This window comes from Vulpes vulpes, chromosome 11 (genome assembly GCF_048418805.1).
Source record: "Vulpes vulpes isolate BD-2025 chromosome 11, VulVul3, whole genome shotgun sequence".
NCBI classification, from domain to species: Eukaryota; Metazoa; Chordata; class Mammalia; order Carnivora; family Canidae; genus Vulpes; species Vulpes vulpes.
Window position 1 is genome coordinate 79,155,566 of NC_132790.1, and position 19,761 is coordinate 79,175,326.

General features: G+C 37.1%; 1 protein-coding gene across 1 annotated transcript in view; it reads right to left on the minus strand.

Annotated features, from left to right (window-relative positions):
* Positions 1-19,761, minus strand: part of MRPL3 (mitochondrial ribosomal protein L3) — a 40,037-nt gene that overhangs the window by 13,959 nt on the left and 6,317 nt on the right. The window contains exons 5-6 of the mRNA XM_026015484.2: positions 12,041-12,140; positions 8,986-9,046 (exon numbers count right to left, since the gene is read on the minus strand). Of these exons, the coding sequence (XP_025871269.1) occupies positions 8,986-9,046; positions 12,041-12,140 (161 nt within the window). The remainder of the gene's footprint in view (positions 1-8,985; positions 9,047-12,040; positions 12,141-19,761) is intronic.

Here is a 19,761-nt window from a genome sequence, read left to right on the forward strand (position 1 = left end):
ATGGGTATGCTTTTTATAAAGTTTAAGAAGATGGTATTAAGGGTGAGGGGAGGTTTAACGGTATGACAGTCATAGGTATCTTACGGAAGAAAATGCATAATTTAATGTTACCAACTGAATTCTAGAAATCTTTCGAGATTACTGCTTGTGAATTTCATTCCCTTACTATACTGCATCAAAAGCACAAATGTATACCAGCAAACATATAGGTTTTAATACAAGCCCATCATTTATTTTCCCATTTTGCAGGAGTCCCCTTGACAGCACGATTCTAGATATATTTGTATAGGGTATAAAACAAAATGTCCAAAGATGAGGCGTGCTCTCAATTCCATTCATTCTGAGTCCTTGGATAACTTCCCCCCAAATTCTCATCATTGAGGCTTTCCCTCAACATGGGCTTCTATCTCTCTCCTTGGTAACCCTCTTTCTCCATTTTGGGAAACAAATTATGCTCCCTTAATTCCCAAATCCAAAGCCTTTTACTAAAATAATTTTTTATTATGGAAATTTAAAAAACACTCAAAAGCAGAGACCTAGTACAATGAATCCCTATGTATCCCACCACCTAAGGTCAAACGTTATCAGCTGAAGGCCTATTCTGTTTTATCTATTCTCCTCTTCTGCAACTCCAAAGGATTATTTTTAAACAAATTCCAGATATCATACTATTTCATCCCTCAATATTTTAACATTCTCTCTTTTAAGGATCCTTTTTAAGAACAAAACCACAATGTCATTATCATAATCTAAAAAAGTTAGTAGTTCTTTAATATTAAATACCTAGTCAGTATTCAAATTTCTAAGGCTTTAAAAAAAAATAGTATAGTCCTCTATCATTCCTGTTTACCACCCTCCCTCCCACTACTCCCAATAATCATTTCCTCCTTATTTTCCTGCTTCTCTAATGCTCCTTGACATATTGCTTTCCCTTTGCTGCTACATGAAAAGATGGTCTTAGAGACCTGTTGCTGACCCTCTTTTCGATAGTTTATATCAGGGGTTGGCAAACTATGGCCTCTAGTGGCCGCCTGTTTATGTAAATAAAGTTTTATTGAAACACAGCCATGCACTTTTATTTACTTATTGCCTATGGTGCTATGGAGCTATAATGGCAGGGCTGAGTAGTTGCAACAGAGAACATAATGCTTGTAATTCTCATATGTTTATTATCTGGCCCTTTGAGAAAAAGTCTGCTGACTCTTGAGCCTATTACTAATAAGCTGGAGTTCCACAAACCTGGCCCTCTGGCAAGAATTCTGCTACTATTCCATTCCACAGATGTACTGACTATCCAACCAGAAGTATCCCAGCCATTCAATTATATGTTCAGAAACTGAAACTGAACATCTCTCTTTAAGCTATCCTCCTTCATAGCCACTAGACTGACATTCCCAACAATTTTTTCACACAAGCTGTCCCTTGCTTTAAAAAGCAAAACAGGAACAACAACAAAAAGAAGCAAACAAACTAAACCATAACCTTAAGTGGTTCTCAGTAACTTCATTTGCTGGGGCATATAAGGCCTTTTATAACTGGATCCAGTCTACCTTTCAAACACTGCCCATCACAAGTCCTTGTCACAGCAGATTATTCCGTGAATCCCTAAGTATGCCACTCTCTTTCTTGTCTTTGCTCATTCTGTTCCCTCAGCCTCACACCCCCCATCTCACTGCACTGTTTCTCTACTTACCATGAAAAAAAAAACTAGAAGTATTTGTTATCAAGTGTCACATCAGCTACAAAATACTTCATTTTCATTATTAAAAAAGAATCAGAATCCATACTGCAAGTAGAGATTTTTGTATCAGAACCATTTCTAAATTGAGCTTTAATGTTCTCTCTTTAGCTGATTTATTAAAGCTGTAAAAAGTTCAAGTCACTTGTACATAATGTCTCAGAAAACCAGTAACTGAGTACTAAATGGAAGAGAGGACTCCTGACTTCTTTAGGGATGCCCCAAGATCAGGCTGTATTTTTAAGGAGGTGAGGATGGGAAGATGAAGAAATCGTTGGTTTAGAATCAGCTTCTCTATGGTTAAATGTTATGTATGAATACAGGGAAATGGAGACTCACATCAGAGTCTGGCTAAAATCACGACTGGGCTACTTCTTTATGAAGTTGAACCACTGAGAACAGATTAGAGTAAGATGGTATCTTTACTTGTGAAAAAGCAATGTGAAATATAAAGGGATAATGTACAAATCAACAATCAAATTCAAAAAGAATTAAAAAAGAAATTCAAAAAGAATTTCTTTTAGGATATAATCTAACATTCTTTGCTATGTTTTAGAGTCAAACCCCAAAAAGGTTTTGTTGTTTTTTTTTTCCAAAAAGGTTTTAATTAAAAAAAATTTTTTCAGGTAAACAAAAAAGAAAATTTTTACTAAAATAAATTACATGCACATAAAAGGTCCTATTAGCTAATTCACTACCTCCATCAGGATAAGGTTTTAATTTATGATAAATAAGGCACAAATGTTTTAATCTTTAATTATAGCTTCTCATTTCAACAAACTCATGCAGATAGATGTTATCTACCTACGTTCATCTCCACACATTCCAGGGATAAAGCATCTCTCTGAAGACTCCTATAAACTCTGGGAGTCAATTCCTACCCAATTCAGTGCTGTCTAGATCTATTTACATCTAGTGATGTACAGCTCCTGAGCCCATAAATAAGGCATGGTGGAATTTTTCAGTTGCTTTATGTTATATCACATTTAGTTAAAAGCTGGCATGGAATAGCTGTGTAGCTGTTACTCTCTAGAATGAGTTTGTGACAGCATGACCTGAAATGTAGAATGTATCCTGTTTCTGTCTAAAAACCATAAACCTCCTATCAATATCTGGGAACATTTTTATCAACAAATGACTGCTAAGAGTGTACTGCTTATAGCTTCCTGATTTCAAATCTAGCTTATTCAACAGTATAAAGAACCAGATGAACAGGATTCCTTTGAGTCCTCTTATGAAAGGGAGCATTTCCTGGCTGTCCTAAAAAATAAACCCAGAAAACCACATTTGCTGTCCTAAGTTAAATGGGCATTTCTCAAAACAGAAAGTTAAATAACTATATAATTTTACAATATCAAGGAAGAATGTAATAGTTTTCTGTAGGTCTTTAGCCACTTTCTTCAACAGACCAGGAGACCATTTTCTATATATTGTTGAAACTACTGTTATGCCTTAGTTCTTCATTAATATAGATAAGAGTGAGCTATGTCATTTCGAAAACTGAGGGATTATTTTTGTAAATAAATTTTTGGAACAAAAGGAATCTTAGAAACAACACAGTCCCATGCCCTTATAGTAAAGAAAATGAAATCTACACTCAGACAAGTTAAGCCCAAGGACAAATCCCTGGTAAATGGAAGCATCTGGTCATGCTCTCAACCCAGGTCATACTGCCTTTTGGGAAACAGAGGAGAGCAAAAATACAAACACATCCAGCACATCAGAGTAGCAAGAACTTCATTACTCTGGAAATTCTATATTTAGCAGTAGTATGTAATCTTAAAATTACCCAGAGTGCTTTGCAAAGCTACAACTTTCCTAGACGTCAGTCTTAAGAAGGCAATAATTAGATGTATTAGAAAATGCCACAATACAATTCCTAATGACTTCACATTTTTTTCATTTTAAAACATATTTCCTTTTGAAAAAAAGATTTTTCCTTTTAAAATCTGAAACAAGTTAAAAAGTAGTAATATCAACAATAGTGATAGTAGCCAATACTCCTACTAAACATTTAATACATGCCAGGCCTTGAGCTAATAGCTTTCTGTGCATTATCTCATGTTAAAGATGAGGCAAGAGAGAGGCTGAGAAAGCTATCTAGGTCACATAGCTACTGAAAAGCAAAGCCTATGCTTTTGGCAATTTCCTAGATTGTCTCATTAGGTCTTAATTTTGCTGGTTTTGAGTTAAAAAATTCTATTTCGTAGAGGTAAAGTGAGGCAATTATAGATGACTACTAGATAAATTTTTAAAGCAACAACAAAATATAACTCTAAAACATGACCCTCACAACTCTTTATCTTGAAACATTCACTTTGACTAATTTAAGAGGGATTAGTCTTTAAAGAGATTATTTCCTTCTAAAGTTTAATCACTCATTTTGAAAACTATTTCACTATTACGCTTAAAAATATACTGCTTTGAATAATAGTAAATAAAGTAACTTATTAAAAATGAGCTAAAATTGAAAATGTACATGGCTGAATAGCAGTTGTATACTGAAGGGTAACACATGCCTTGTTTTCCCCTCCTAGAGTTCAGAGCACCCTCTAGAAAGAACAATGGGCTAGAGAAGATTTCTGACAGAATGCAGGACTGGGCACAGAGCCCAAAAGTCTTTGCTCTTTTAAGAATCCATCTGTCATTTTAATCACCTTAAGACTGATGGGCAACCATATTTCTGTACATGTGATATTTTAAAGAAAGAACCCAAATTAACCAAATCTCAGTAAATGTCCAAAGGTACTCTACAGTCCTGTAATCTGCCCTACTCCTTTATTTCTACTACCAGGGATAACATCATCAAGGTAAGTGCCATTTTTTTCTATTTTGACACCAAAGGGCAATACAAATTGAAAGACTACTGACAACTTTAAAGTCCTAAGGTTATGTCTGAAAATATATGGGTTGTTCTAATTAGCCCAGACTTGTAGACAAGGTTGTTAGATTATCCAGAAAAGAAAATTATCTTGTAAGTAGCTGAATAAAGTGTTCCTGACTTCAATCTAGGCTTCAGAATTTCAGTAAATAAGGGTATAAATAAATTACAGACAACCAGAAAAAAGCCCTCTAACTTCAGTTATGCCACTGTCATGAATTCAAAGCTTAATAAAACACTTGGCAGGAAAGTACATCACGCCCACTGTTATGGAGGTATCACCACTGTTGGGGTCCTTCAAGTCCTTTAAGACAAAGACCTAACCAACTTCCCTTAATAATGCAAAATACATTTTACAGTTTTCTTTTATTGTTTGTTTCATTCTTTGCTGATTTCTTTCCTTTTTTAAAAAAAAAAAAGTCCACAAAATATAAAAAGCACCATTAGGATTCACCAGAAAACAATGGGCTATGCTGAAGACAGAATCAACAGTCATACTGTATCTCACCCACTATTTATATATTATCCATAGCTGTTTCCTCCTCAAAACTGAGAGTGAAAGAAAAGGGAGAATGTTAGGCCCCAAAACATCATCTTTTAGAAGTTACAGTGGATTTTAACCGCCATTACAGAACAAGAATAGAAACTTTAAAAGGGTGCCAGGGCAGGGTGCAAGGATCACATTATGATGCATGCTAGTCTTAAAATTGTATTTAGAATGAATTATACAAAACCATCATGTTTCAAAGACAGGGCTATTGTAGTTGTTAAGAGCATAACACAACTAAAAAATTATCCTGCTAGAATAGTTTTATATATTAGATGTAAAAATCTTTCCCATTAATCTAAATTGAAATTTAGATTCTCAAGCCCACTGGACAAAAAAACTATCTCTGGTATAAAAGTAAAAATTAAAATGAACTCTGGTAAATATATATTTACCTCACATTCCAAAATGACACTAGTAAATACTTTTCTGTATAGAAAATTACACCTAAATTCAGCACAGGTAAATGCAATGTATCTGTCAATGCAAGCAGATTTCCCAATGCAATTATTAACAGAAAAACATTTAAAAATTTTAAGAAAATCTTAAAGAAGCAGCTGTTGTTGGTCATTGGTCACTTAAAAAAATGCAGATAATTTCATTCTCAAATAGATTCTATTAATACTTTATTTTCTTAAATAATATAGTATTTTGTTATAAATTTTCTTACTTATTTCTAAAATATAGTTGAGAAATTAAATTTGAAGGCATAAGGTAAAAAAACTCGAAATACTCAAAATATAAGTGTACATTTAACAATTATATATAATCATTATAGTACGAGAAAAATGAAGATTTTCAATTAGAAACTAATTTGAGATTTTTCTTTTCTAATGGAAAGATGATGATGAAGCCAAATGATTACTAAAGAGACCAATTTTCAGTGTTATGCTAAAATGTGAGTACTAAATAGGCCTACTTTTATTGACACTGTTACTTGAAACTGGATTAAATTTGCTTGCTTTAAAACAGTATTTCAATGTTATAATTTGAGTACAGGTTTCGGGAAAGGAAGGGATTTGGATTCTAAGTTGGGTAAAGGAGTCGGAAGGAAAGCAGTTCCACTGGTGAGCCCTTGACTAGTCTCCAGGCCAGTGGTTCTCAAAGTGTGTTCCCTGGACTAGCATCATCCACATTAGCTGGGCAGTTGTTAGAAATGTAAATTCTCAGGTGTTACCCCTGATCTACTGAGAAAGAAGATTGGGGGGGGGGGGCAGGGGGGAGGGGGTTGTTTCAGAAACCTACTCAAGCAAGACAACCACTGCTCCTGCCTGTAAATCCATATCCCTCATCATTTGACCTATCCAGTCACCATATAGTTTTTTCTAGCAGGATTAATGATCAGGAAGATGGGGCTCAGACATTTCAAAACATTTGAAACAGGGGCTGGAGATAGGAGGACAAAGTAGTAAATTATTGGCTGTTAGTGAGCCACAGTAAGGGACTGAGAGTACTCGGGAGTCTATTCCCAAAGATGATGGTTCAATTTACAGTCAACAAGGAAAAGAACATTCTCATTGGCTGTGAAGAACTTCAACTCCCCAAAATGGGATGCATCAGGAAAAGGAGACAGAATTTAAAAAGGAAAAAGAAAAAGCAAATGCCATGTGTGTGTTCGCTACAACCTGTGGGCAAAGAGAAGAGGCAGCAGCAACTAGGACTGTATGCAGCTGAGGATCCAATGCTGCCCTGGGAAGGAATTCAAAACAGCTCTCATGAGAAGGACAGAGTCCTACAAATTTACAAACACAAACATCTTGAGGCCTTAATAACATGCTAGCTATAAGAGTCACTGGAAATATTCATCTTTTAAAAAATCAAAGTCACCTGATCTCAGGTAATACCACATAAAAACATGCGTACCAGAATAAAGCACACCCATGTATGGGGCAACTCTCTCCCTGTTACACGGCAAAAGTCAAACAGAACACTGTACTGCAGTCCACACAATAGTGAGGATTTTCTCGAATGAAGGTCCTTCTTTTTACCAAGTTGAATGGCAACTACTTTAAATCCCAGGGCTAGTTATTTTCCCAGCTCTTATCAGCCAAGTCCCAAGGCAGGCACCAGTCTTGTTTTCTAGGTACATGATCTTAAAACTAAAATACTTTCCTTTTCACTTTATAGTCAACAAGAAGGAGGTTTAAGTTAAAAATAACTTTTAAGAAGCCAATGAAACTCAACAGTAGCATATGCAATGAAAGCATTTGCTGAACACATGTATCTGAAAAGCCTGGCTCTAATCCAAGTTAGTCACAAATCCCACCACAGGGGATCTGCAAACAGAGGTCTCTGACTTTGTAGGACTTCTTGGAATATCCCATATAAAATGTAAACTAGGTAATGGAATTCGCACACTATTAACTTTGTGCAAATTAACGGAATTACGGAGGTATTTTATTATATGTAGTTAATTCAGAAATTAAAAAAGTAAAATAATCAGATTCACAACACACACATCTCCCCCTAACTAACCAAACCAAAGCTTTCCAGCTCTAACATTCTGAGTTCATGACAAGGGAAGGCAGAACAGAATTACCAACTGATTTTTTTTTTTTACCAAGTAAGTAGGAATAAGCCTGCAACAATCAGGACGCAGGGGAAAACAGGGAGAAGTCCAGTCTCGCTAAGAGGTGGACCCACTGTACTGTCAATTTATCTGACTCCGTTTCTGAAGAGCTAGTCAAAGGTAAAGTCATTTGCAATAGCTCATTTGAAAGCAGGCAATAATGGTGTGGAAATAAAGTATATCTAACTGACCCCATTAAGAAAACTAATGCTGGTGCTCATCTGGTTTCCTTGGATAAAAGCTCTTTGGCTCAGTCATTGTGACTGTAAGACTACCTAAGAGCACATGTGGACCACTGTCAGAATGACATAGGCTGCAGACCTTGTCGGATGACAAAAAAGGAGGAAATCGAGGCACACAAAGAAGTAAAATTATCATCTGGGTTGACAGAAAAAGAAACAGGAATAGCCAAGAGTTGATATTTGGTAGTTCAGTTTAGAATAGTCATGCAGATTCTATTAACCTATACTGAACAATTTCTACATAAACATCTCTAAGGACTCAGTTACTTCATTTTACAGTGAAGTAGCCTTAACCAAATTTTAAAAAACTGCTTTTCTTCCCACTCTGGACATGACTCAAAGCCAGTATTTCTGTTAGTGTTAAAATTAAGTGTTGATTTCTACCAAATTAAACCCTTGTCGGAATATAAAACATTTTGTTTTTATGAAGTCTCACTTGTCTAGTACTGAGAGACAACACCATGCTAGTAGAGGCCTAAGGTGTAATACTACTTCTTCCTGTTTCTGATAGGCTATTCATACAGTTAACAAAATGTTTTATAGTTACCCTAGGGGAACCTTAAGCAAAACAACCATCACAAACAGTATAAAATGTTTCTAATTTAACTGTTTCCTACAGTTGGAAAGAACCATCAATTACTAGAGGACACAATCTTAAAAGAACTCTATAACATTGTTCATTTATATTTCACCATCAAACCATATATAGCCTTTGGTCTTAAAAATAGAAGTGGGCCCAAGCCACAAAGAACCTGAGTAATGTGACCTTTCTCGTAGTCCCATTTCAAGAAGCATTACATCCCAGTTTCAAACCTTGTAACTTGATGTTCACATACAACTAATTCAGTGCAATTTAAAATCCGGTATAGTGACATTATAGAATTACAGATGAGAATAACAGTTACTTAATCTTTATTCAATGACGTGAAAGACTATACTTAGCCTCACTCTATTACATTTTAATAGATAGGGAAAACAAAAGGAAAAGAATCTGTTATATGGACCTACGTTTTGGCTGTGACATCCACATACTGTCCTGGGCGAAAGTGAGCAGCATAAAGAGGAGTGCCTTTATGAAAAGAAAACAATCAGTATGAAATTTGTCAGAGCAGAAACAACTTCTCTAAATATAAACTACATCTAGGAAGCCTATCAGATTTCAAAAAAAGTAGAAGATTCTATTCTGCAATTATAATTCCTAGAAACATCAACAATAAAGTAATAAAATTGTTCATCAAACATGCCTTGACCGTACATGGGCTGAAGACACATGTGTAATGTGTCCCAGGACAAGGCACATGGTGCTGGAGTGAGATCAACAGACCACGGGTGGCTCATGGGCTTGTACCCTTATGGAGGCCAGTGTGGTACTGGCTGAAATGGGCAATTCACATCCTGATAAGCATAGTGTTCTTGTTGGTAAATACACGAGTTTGGTAATTCTTTGTTGTTTTGGTGAATAATATAGTGACTTAAGATACCTTTCCGGTCGCATATAACAAAATAAAAATAAAAGAATGACTCAAAAATCTTGTGGCTGGATCAAATCTTTTTTAAACATTAGAAATACATTATCCAAAAATAGGAACTTTAACTGTTTGAGCCCAGGTCCATTGTACACTGGGCAGTGATTACAGCATCTATGGTATCCCATAAAGCCCATATATGTCAGATTTTTGGTAGTTTGGTCACTGTGCCAATAAAATAGTTATTCTAGCACATGCCTGGGTAATTTGGAATTCTGAAAAACTGTCATTATCAATACTCCCAGTTTTATAGACTAACATTTCCAAAACTAGTTGGTGTAAATAGAATCTTAGTTAAAATGCACAAGAAAAACATGTTATTTAGAGGAATTTTGTATGTGAAAGCCCTTTACAACATTTTGTTTGCATCAATTTGGAATTAACTCTATGAGAACTATCTGACAATTAATCTGCAAATATTTATAGGGCACTTACCATATGTACAGTTAGAAATAAAATAGACAAGACATGGTCCTGACCTCAAACATTTATTATCTAGGTGAAGAATCAACATTAACATCAACAATTAAGAGACATTTTTCTTTGGAAAAAAAAAAAAGCCATAATAGTAGTAGTAGAAAATGCAACTGAATGCTAATTATGGCTTGTTTATTTATTTATTTTTTAATTTTTATTTATTTATGACAGTCACACAGAGAGAGAGAGAGAGAGAGAGAGGCAGAGACACAGGCAGAGGGAGAAGCAGGCTCCATGCACCGGGAGCCCGACATGGGATTCGATCCCGGGTCTCCAGGATCGTGCCCTGGGCCAAAGGCAGGCACCAAACCGCTGCGCCACCCAGGGTTCCCAATTATGGCTTGTTTAAACATCAAGTCAGGCAGCCTGGGTGGCTCAGCGGTTTAGCGCCGCCTTCGATCCAGGGCATGCTCCTGGAGACCCGGGATTGGGTCCCATGTCAGGCTCCCTGCATGGAGCCTGCTTCTCCCTCTGCCTGTGTGTCTCTGGGTCTCTTTCTCTCTGTCTCTCATGAATAAATAAATTAATAAAGTCTTAAAAAAAACAAAACAAAAAAACCCCCAGGGAGTACAGTACTATGGAATTTCAGAAGGTTGTATCCTTTAATGTAGGACCTAACCTAGATTTGTATGGGCAAAGAAAAACCCTGAATTAAGAAAAAATAGGCGAAATTAAAACTAACTGAATTTCTAGAAGGTTGAATGACCTGTACTGCTGATATTTGACCACTTTCACCCACTGAAACAATTTCACATGACTTGAGCTACAACAAAAATTAACAGGGACTTAATTTTTCATTTGTTACCTCAGTTCTGCTCACTTTAGCTTCAAATTACAAAACTTGCACTTCAAAAAATACTTTTAATTCTAGCTTATATCAAGACTGATCCTCTGTCACTCCAATTAAGAAGGCTTATTACACTTATATTTTACTTCATGAAATTCTGTCCAGATATTAAAATACCAAATCTTAAAATATCCTTCTACTATCTACTTGTTAGAACTCAAATTCAAGAGATCAGGAAGCTTTTCTTAAGTTTAAAGATGTCAAAATGTTGTCAACTACACAAAACCAATACAATAACCATGTTGCCAAATCATACTTTTTGACATTTCAGGGAGTAAGGAAAATACTTTGGAATTTTTATTTTTTTTAAAGATTTTATTTATTTATTTGAGAGAGAAGGAGAACAAGTGACAGGGAGGGGAAGAGAGAGAGAGAGAGAGAGAGAGAGAGAGAGAGAGAAGGGGTGGTGGGGAGGCAAACTCCCTGCTGAGCAGGAAGCTTGAGGTGGGGCTCAATCCTAGGACTTTGAGATCATGACCTGAGCTGAAAGCAGACACTTCACTGGCTGAGCCACCAAGGAGCCCCACTTTGGAATTTTTAAGTAAGAATCTCTACATCAAGGTGCTATGGTCACTTTCTTGTTTCCTATTTTCTCAAATTCTTCTATCTCAGTGAGAGTTTAGCTATTCTTCACTTATTAAAATGACAGCCTACACAGAGTGAACTTCACATTTTAAAGGTTAGTTTATTTTAAAGTTAAAAAAATAAGTTAGCGGCTTTTCCAAATGTGAAGCTCTTTGTACATTAAAAACAAAAGTATTCCTCCCTCTTTAATGGAAAACAAAGTTCTCTATAGTTCTTCCCAGTCAAAAAAGAAAAAGACTTGTTTGTCCCTAGTGATTAAATCAGATAACTGCTTTATATTTAAAAATAAATGTTTGGGGGATTCCTGTGTGGCGCAGCGGTTTAGCACCTGCCTTTGGCCCAGGACGCGATCCTGGAGACCTGGGATCGAATCCCATGTCGGGCTCCCGATGCATGGAGCCTGCTTCTCTCTCTGCCTATGTCTCTGCCTCTCTCTCTCTCTCTCTCTGTGTGTGTGACTATCATAAATAAAAAATAAAAATAAATAAAAATTAAAAAAAATAAAAATAAAAATAAATGTTTGGGACTTTGTATGTATTGTGGATTCAGCTTTACTGAAAGGCCTAACATTAAACAAATCATGTATTTGGGTATTTTTGCCTCCCTCCTCTCCCCAACCTCAGATTACCTGGCTTAATCACAGCATTATCTGTTACATGAAATATTTTAACTTTCTGTTTTGGCGGCAATCCAAGTTCTTGGTAAAATTCCAATACAGATGTAGATTTCTAGAGGAAAAGCAGTACACATAAGTAACCCATTATACTAAAGGTAGAGTACAATGCACAGAGATCTAAACCAAGTTATTAACAACCCGGAGAACAAATCATTAAAAGCATTCTGTTCCCCTAATGAACAAAGAGCACCATACTCCCCTTATTTAAGGGAGGTGAGATTTTGATCTATAATCCATTACACCTAGAATCTAACCAGAGGCATGGTGGAGCTCATACACACTACATAGTGAAAGATCTTTACTCTGCAGGAAAAGAAACAGAGTTGTGCTCAAATCTGAATTCTGAATGGGGACTATAAGTATCAAGAACCCCAATCCTGGGAAATTCAATTCTGTGTACTCTGCACCTGCTTCCGAGCAGCTGGAGGAAAATACACTGAGTCACGTTCAAATATATGACCACAAACTTCAAAGTGAGTCCCAAAGTTGTCTGGCCAAACTACGTTTCCCTATTTAAAATCCCTCTCACATTCTCCAAAGTCACAAAGTCATGACCTTTTTTAAAACCTCCAACACTGTTCCCTCCTTCTCCCCTCTTTGAGCTTCAGATCTTCATGTTGCTTCAGATTTCACTAAAAACACAGAAGAACAGGAGCATTTCCCCAAGGTCTTATCACCCAATCAAACTGCCTACATCAGCGCTTACCTACTGTCATACCCATCCCACTCCAGACTGCATGAGATGCACATGTGGGCACTTTTAGAAAGTGCCAATGCCAAGGGCCTTCTGCTTGGAGACTGTAACTTCACTGGTCTAAGGTGTCATGTGGGTGTCAGTATGTTTTTTAAGTACTCCCTATGATTCTGATGTGAAACTGGGGCTGGAAATTACAATGGCAAGTGCACTGTCCACGCTCTTATTAGAAGCCAAATCCTTCACTGTGTACTCATCCCATCCCTCTCCCACCTATTTAATGGCTTTACACTTGACTTGTCCCCACTGCCTTCTGAGTCACCAATTTCCCTTTCTACTGGAACTATCCGATCAGTATACAAAGATGTCACAATAACTCACATTAAAACAAAACTTTCCCTTGACCAGATAGTCTCCTTTAGGTCATCTTTCCATTCCTACTTACAACAATGCTCCTTGAAAGATTTCTGCTGAATCTACTTTCTATCTTCCCATTCTCTCAAACCCACTATAATCAGGTGCCTGCAACCCCTAAACGCTTAATGCAAAGTGCTTATCTAGGTCACCAACCATCTCTGTGTGGCTGAATACATTGGTCAATACTTATCTTAATGGCTCTATCAGCAATGCTTGGCATAGGTGACAACTCTCTCGTTGAGACTTTCACTCTCTCAGTTCCTTCCTATGCTAATAACCCCACATTTCTAACCTCAATCACAAATTCTACTCTGAACTACAAATTCATTTGTCTAACCACGAACTCAGTATCTCACTTTGATGTCATACAGCGATTCAGGTCTGACATGTCTAAAATTGAATTCAACTTCCCCCTAGAAGCCTGCCTTCCCTCGGTTTCCCAAATCTCAATAAATGGCAACTCCATACCTCTGTTGGTTGGACCCAAAATCTTGTGGTCACCTTTGACTCTTTTGTCACATCCCATGTCCCACTCATCAGCAATTCCTACAGACACTACTTAAAAATAAAGCCCACATCAATTACTTCTCACGTGCACCCCAAATTTTGCCTGGATTATTTTAATAGCCTCCTAATTGGTCTCTAAAGTTCCACACACTTGACCCCATGATCTATTCTCCAGTCACAGGCTGGCATGATCCTTTTAAAATTCACGCTAAAACATGTCTCCACATGGCTTCCATCTCATACAGAATCAATCCCAAATCCTTTAATGGTTTACAAGGTTCTATACAATCTGACCTAGACCATTCTCCTGGGTCATGCTGCTTCAGGTACAATGCACTCCTTACATTCCAAGAACACATTAAACAACGACCTCAGGTCCTTTGTACATGCTATTTTCTCTGCCTAGAATGCTTTTCACATTTTTGCAGGACATGCTCCCTCAGGTTATTCAGGCCTCCATCTAAATATTAACTTACCTTTCCTGATTATTCCATCTAAAATAGCACCACTTTGTCACTCACAATCCCCTCAGCCTACTTATTAGTCTACAAAGCACTTCTGTTGTGATATACATTTTTTTTTAAAGATTTTTTTTATTCATGAGACACACAGAGAAAGGCAGACATAGGCAGAGGGAGAAGGAGGCTCCCTATGGGGAACTCAGTGCGGGACCCCATGATCACTCCTTGAGCCAAAGGCAGACACTCAACCACTAAACCACCCAGGCGTCCCGTGATACACATTTTTTTATTGTTTATCTTCTATGCCACAGTCTCCCTATTTCATCCTCAATCCCACCAAAATATAAGCTTTTTGAGAACAGAAGCTTTAGTTGCTGCTACATCCCTAGCTCCTGAAAGGTCCTGCTGCCTGCTTTTCCCTCTAACCCTGCCCATTTTTCTGCTTCTGTAAATACCCTTGAATAATTCTCTTAAAAATATTTGAATAGAACACTTTATGAATATCTCATTTCCTTAAAATAACGTCCTGGGTCTTTTTTTCTTTTCTTAATTCTTAAGACTCTTGATACAGATATAGACACAAAAGATGGAAGGCAGACATCCATCCAGGTGTGAAGTCCTGATTTGCCTCTCCAGGTACCTTTCCACTCTTGCTGCTGCATCAGTTCTTGGCACACAATATTACTGTGTTACAGTATTATCTTCAAGTCCAATTATTAAAAAATTATAGGCCTAAAATAAAGATCATGACTTAGTCCGAGGATGAACAATCTTCAAGAAACTATACTACTATGAAATCAAACCAAGAGCAATTTATAATAAAAAAAGAACAGCATCAATTGAAAGACCCTAACCAACTCAAGACAACGCTGATGATTTACTGTTAACCAAGCATCTTGGCTCCCAATCCGACGGATTATCTGTGCAGCCAGTCTTAACTACAGAATATGTGAATATGTAGCAAACTTCAGTTACTTGATGATTTTAGTTTAAAATGTAAATTGATAGTGCCACTTTGTAACTTACTGAGAAGGCTGCCTTTGGTTGACATGAAATCGGGTGGCACTGGCCTATAAGCATAGAATGTGAATGTCTGGATTAGCCCACAAACCCCGGAAATGTCCCTGGGGCCCCCCAGCGGAACCGTGTGGCTGATGCTGGGAAGCCCTGCTCTGGATGCCCACGAAAGGTTGTTTTCTCAAGAAGCTATCCCTCCTCCTTTCCTCGAAGAGGGAGGACGTAATTTCATCCCAGTCATTCCCTATAGTTTTGCCTCCCACATGCTGAAATCTAATATTGATATTCAATACCACCCTTATCAGGGCCCCTACTTTTCATCTTCAACCATGCGTACTTCCTTCACATCAAAAGCAAACACATACATTCTCATTTAAAAATGTGCTACTGGGCAGCCCAGGTGGTTCAGCGGTGTAGTGCCGCCTTCAGCCCAGGGCATGATCCTGGAGACTCCAGATCGAGTCCCATGTCAGGCTCCCTGCATCGAGCCTGCTTCTCCCTCTGCCTGTGTCTCTGCCTCTCTCTGTCTCTCATGAATAAATAAATAATCCTAATTAAAATAAATAAAAATATGCCTCTGGGCAGCCCAGGTGGCTCAGTGGTTTAGTGCCGTCTGCAGCCCAGGGTGTGATCCTGGAGTCCTGGGATCGAGTTCCAATTTGGGCACCCTGCCTGGAGCCTGCTTCTCCCTCTGCCTGTGTCTCTGCCTCTCTCTCCCTGTGTCTCTCATGAATAAATAAATAAAATCTTTTAAAAATAAATAAATAAATAAAAATGTGTCTCCTTGCAATTATTTTCCTGATGTATCAAATTTAGATTTACTACATTTTAGAACGGACTTTAAATTTGTTTCTGACATTCACATATTCTACTTGATTTAAAAAGCATATTATTTTATTACTATCAGTTTCTAAGTACAGGAGGAAGCCTCTAAGAAAAAACTTTTACTTTTTTCAGGAACACAAAATAAGTAAGATAAACATCTTGACCTAAGTAACTACAGACTGAAACATACAAGGTAATAATACTTGATTATATTCCAGCGTCACTAAAATTGAATACTTTAATTCTTTCATTTAAAAATCAAAATATCATAAAACTAATTAGGCATCAGTCGTGAGAAGCACTAAATGCTTGAGTTGAGTTGAAAGTAGCAGCAGTGTAACAGAAGTGTTTTTTTTTTTAACTTCCAAATAAATGATTTCAAAAGGCAATTTAAAAGACTGACAACAGTGTCACACTTGGATAATCCCATCTATGAGGCTGCATTTTTTTTCTCCCTCTTCAAAGTTCTCTGCAATTACCCTTCTCACAATGAAAATGCTTCTCTGCTCCTAAGATGAATTGATTTAATCAACTTTAAGGCCACTTAACTTCCTATGTTTTTATTTATAAGAAGTTACAAAAATAGCAAAAGCAAAACAGTCTGATTTCTAGGGGGGCCTAAATTCTTTAGAGAGTTAAAAAATAAAACAGTTCTAGCCCTACTATAAGTAAAATTGATTCAATCAATTCATTTTAGAATACTTAACTATTTGATATTTTATATTCATAGGTCTACTTTGTTTTTTTTAAAAACTATAACTGAATCTATTCTCAGTTTCTCTGAGGGTTACAACATGCAAAAGGAAATTTGCATACTTTTAGTTTTGAAAATCCTTTTCTTTTCTGAACCCAAATTCTTTACTTATAAAGAATTTTTAAACCTCATTTTCACATCTTATTCTGAAGAAAGGTCATTCAAAGACAAAGCTTTTCCTTAATATTATAATACATGGCCTCTAGACCTAGAAAATTTATATTTCTTTTTTTCTTGAAAATTTATTTATTTATTTTAGAGAGAAAAAGAGAGAGGGAAAGAGAAAGAAAGAGTGATCATGGGGAAGAAGGGCAGAGGGAATCTTAAGCAGACTCTGCACTGAGGGCATAGCCTGATGTGGGGTCTGATCCTACATCCAGGGTTTGATCCTGAGAACATGACTTGAGCCGAAACCAAGAGTCAGTCACTTAACCCAGGCACCCCTAGAACATTTTTATCTTGAAGAACAAAAAAGATCTTTGTAGCACTTCCTATACCAGAGAAGTAAATTAAAAATGTGTGTAAGAGGGTACAAGTCCACAACACAATATAGGACCTGTATCACCTTGCTGTGTTCTATCACTGCATATATATATTCACTAAAGAGAATGAAGTTTAAAATGTGTAGACCACAGTCTCAAGTATGAAAATACTATCATTTCTGAATTTTTAGAGATTTAATTATTTGAGAGAGAGAGAGAATGTGAGAGAGCACAAGCAGGGGGAGGGGACTTGAAGGAGAAGGAGACTGCCCACTGAGCAGGGAGCCAGACTCAGGGCTCCATCCCAGGACCCTGGGATCATGACCTGAGCCAAAGACAGACACTTAACTGACTGAGCCACCCAGGTGCCCCATTTCTGAAATATTTTAATCATTAGTATTATGTTAATAAAATCCGTAAGACACTTTTCTCAGTAAGTAAAATAGAGTAAACTGAGCTGCCAACTACATTTTTGGGTAGAACTTTTTTTTTTTCTTGAGAACTAAGATACTAAAGAACCAGCGTGAGACGTTTAGAACTAAAAGAGGATTTAGCAACTATCAAGTCCAATTCCTTGTTTTCATGTGTAAGAGAATGGATGTTAGTCGAAGTCAGAATTAGAACTCAGCTCTTCTGACCCCAAATCTACTCGTTTTTCCACTGTCTCATAGTTCTGGAAAGTAATGTTAACAGATCTGTTGGAGCAGAATGGACCACCCCAACATCATGTTTGATTTATAAATATCAAGGCAATAAAGTCATGAATTTACAAAATCAGTAAAGAAAATAAAGATGATGGTGCTGAACAACAAAAACACAGAAGTACAGTTAATGAGAAAACAGCAGCATCTATCAAATCAAAGAATTATTCACATGAGGACTGGCATGTATTTACACATTTAAAAATTCAAACATTTGAAAAAATCTGACTTTTTAAAAAGTTTCCATAAATATCTCAGTTTGCTTCATTACTGTGAAATTACTTAAACCCTAAAATTATCAGCCAATAAACTGTCAAGATTTAATAGCAGAATTAAAATATATATAGACTATATTACCATAATATGTAAAAGTAGCTACCTTTTCTAACACTTAAGAGACAGGACTAAATGGCCTCTAGTCCTATCAACCTATAGGACTCCCATGATTTTAACCACTTCAAACTCATTGATCAGTATACCCAACTATTTATAGTAAAACTCCACTTGAATTTTCCGTAAATACCTCACGCCTTTCTTTTGTCCAAAACTTTCCTTTCCTTGTCACCATTTCAGGTTACAGCTTCCGCACTGAACCAAGTACTCAATAGGCTCCCTGTATGGAGCCTGCTTCTCCCTCTGCCTGTGTCTCTGCCTCTCTGGGTCTCTCGTGAATAAATGAACCAAGTGCTCAGAACTGCCGTAAGCCTGTGTCCCCTCACCACATATTCACCCAGTCTTGTACAAATCCCTCCCCTCTCCAAGTCCACTACAACTTCCTTGGTTCAAAAGCCTTTTATTGACACTTCCCAGTGCTTAAAACAACTTCCTAAATGTCCTCCCTGCACGCAGATTCTTCTCATTTAGTTAACCAAGCTAAGGATTTGACCACATCACTGTCCCAATTAGAGAATCCAGAAAAGCTCTTGGGAGTCTACAGGATGAAGTCTAAACTCTTCAGCACTCTACCCAACAGGTGCACTTTGCACCTTTACTGTCTTCCCCCGTTAGCCCCCCACATACTAAGATCTCACACACCACACTTCTCTTCCCAAGCACACAGGCTCTTTTCCATGTGTCTCGGCAGTAGCTACCTGGAACAAGTAACTTTACCCTCTAAGTTGCAGTTTTTGCCCATCTGCAAAATGGGGATAAAAATACTACTTATCTAAGAGATTTGTTACCAAGATGACATGAGATTTTTGCAATGTGCCTGGTATGTTAACAGGTATTCCTGTATTCCTGCTGGTATGCTTTTAACACCCATTTTCTTTTCTGGTCTCCTTTGTGTGACAACTTTTGGGATTTCCCTAAGCACAACTGGCTCTTCCCCATTCCATGCTTGTTGCATGTGTAATACTATATAGTGATGGGGGATTTACTTGTTCATCTTCTCCATTAGCCTATGAGTACCCAGAGGGGTGTCAAGACACAAGAAAGTAAGTTTCTAAAATCTGATCACCACTCTACCTCTCACCAGTGGGTGGCCCTGAACCTCTTTAGCCTCCTTAGCCTGTTTAGCTTCAGATGCTGAGAAGATTAAATAATAGGCTTAATGCTTATGTATCCAGCATATAACAAGTGCATATAACAAAGTTAACTATGACAACAAAATAGGAGGCACACAAAAAACACTTGCTAGTTTTGACAGTTGTATAGTATAGATCCTATTTATCATCCATGTTAATTTCATAAACAATTTACGACAGAAAAAAATGTTTATCTTAAAAATAAGCAGTATGTTTTAGTAAACTAAAGATGTTTCATTACCTATTAGTGAAAAGCATCACCATTTCTAGAAAGATGTTCTCCGCCTTT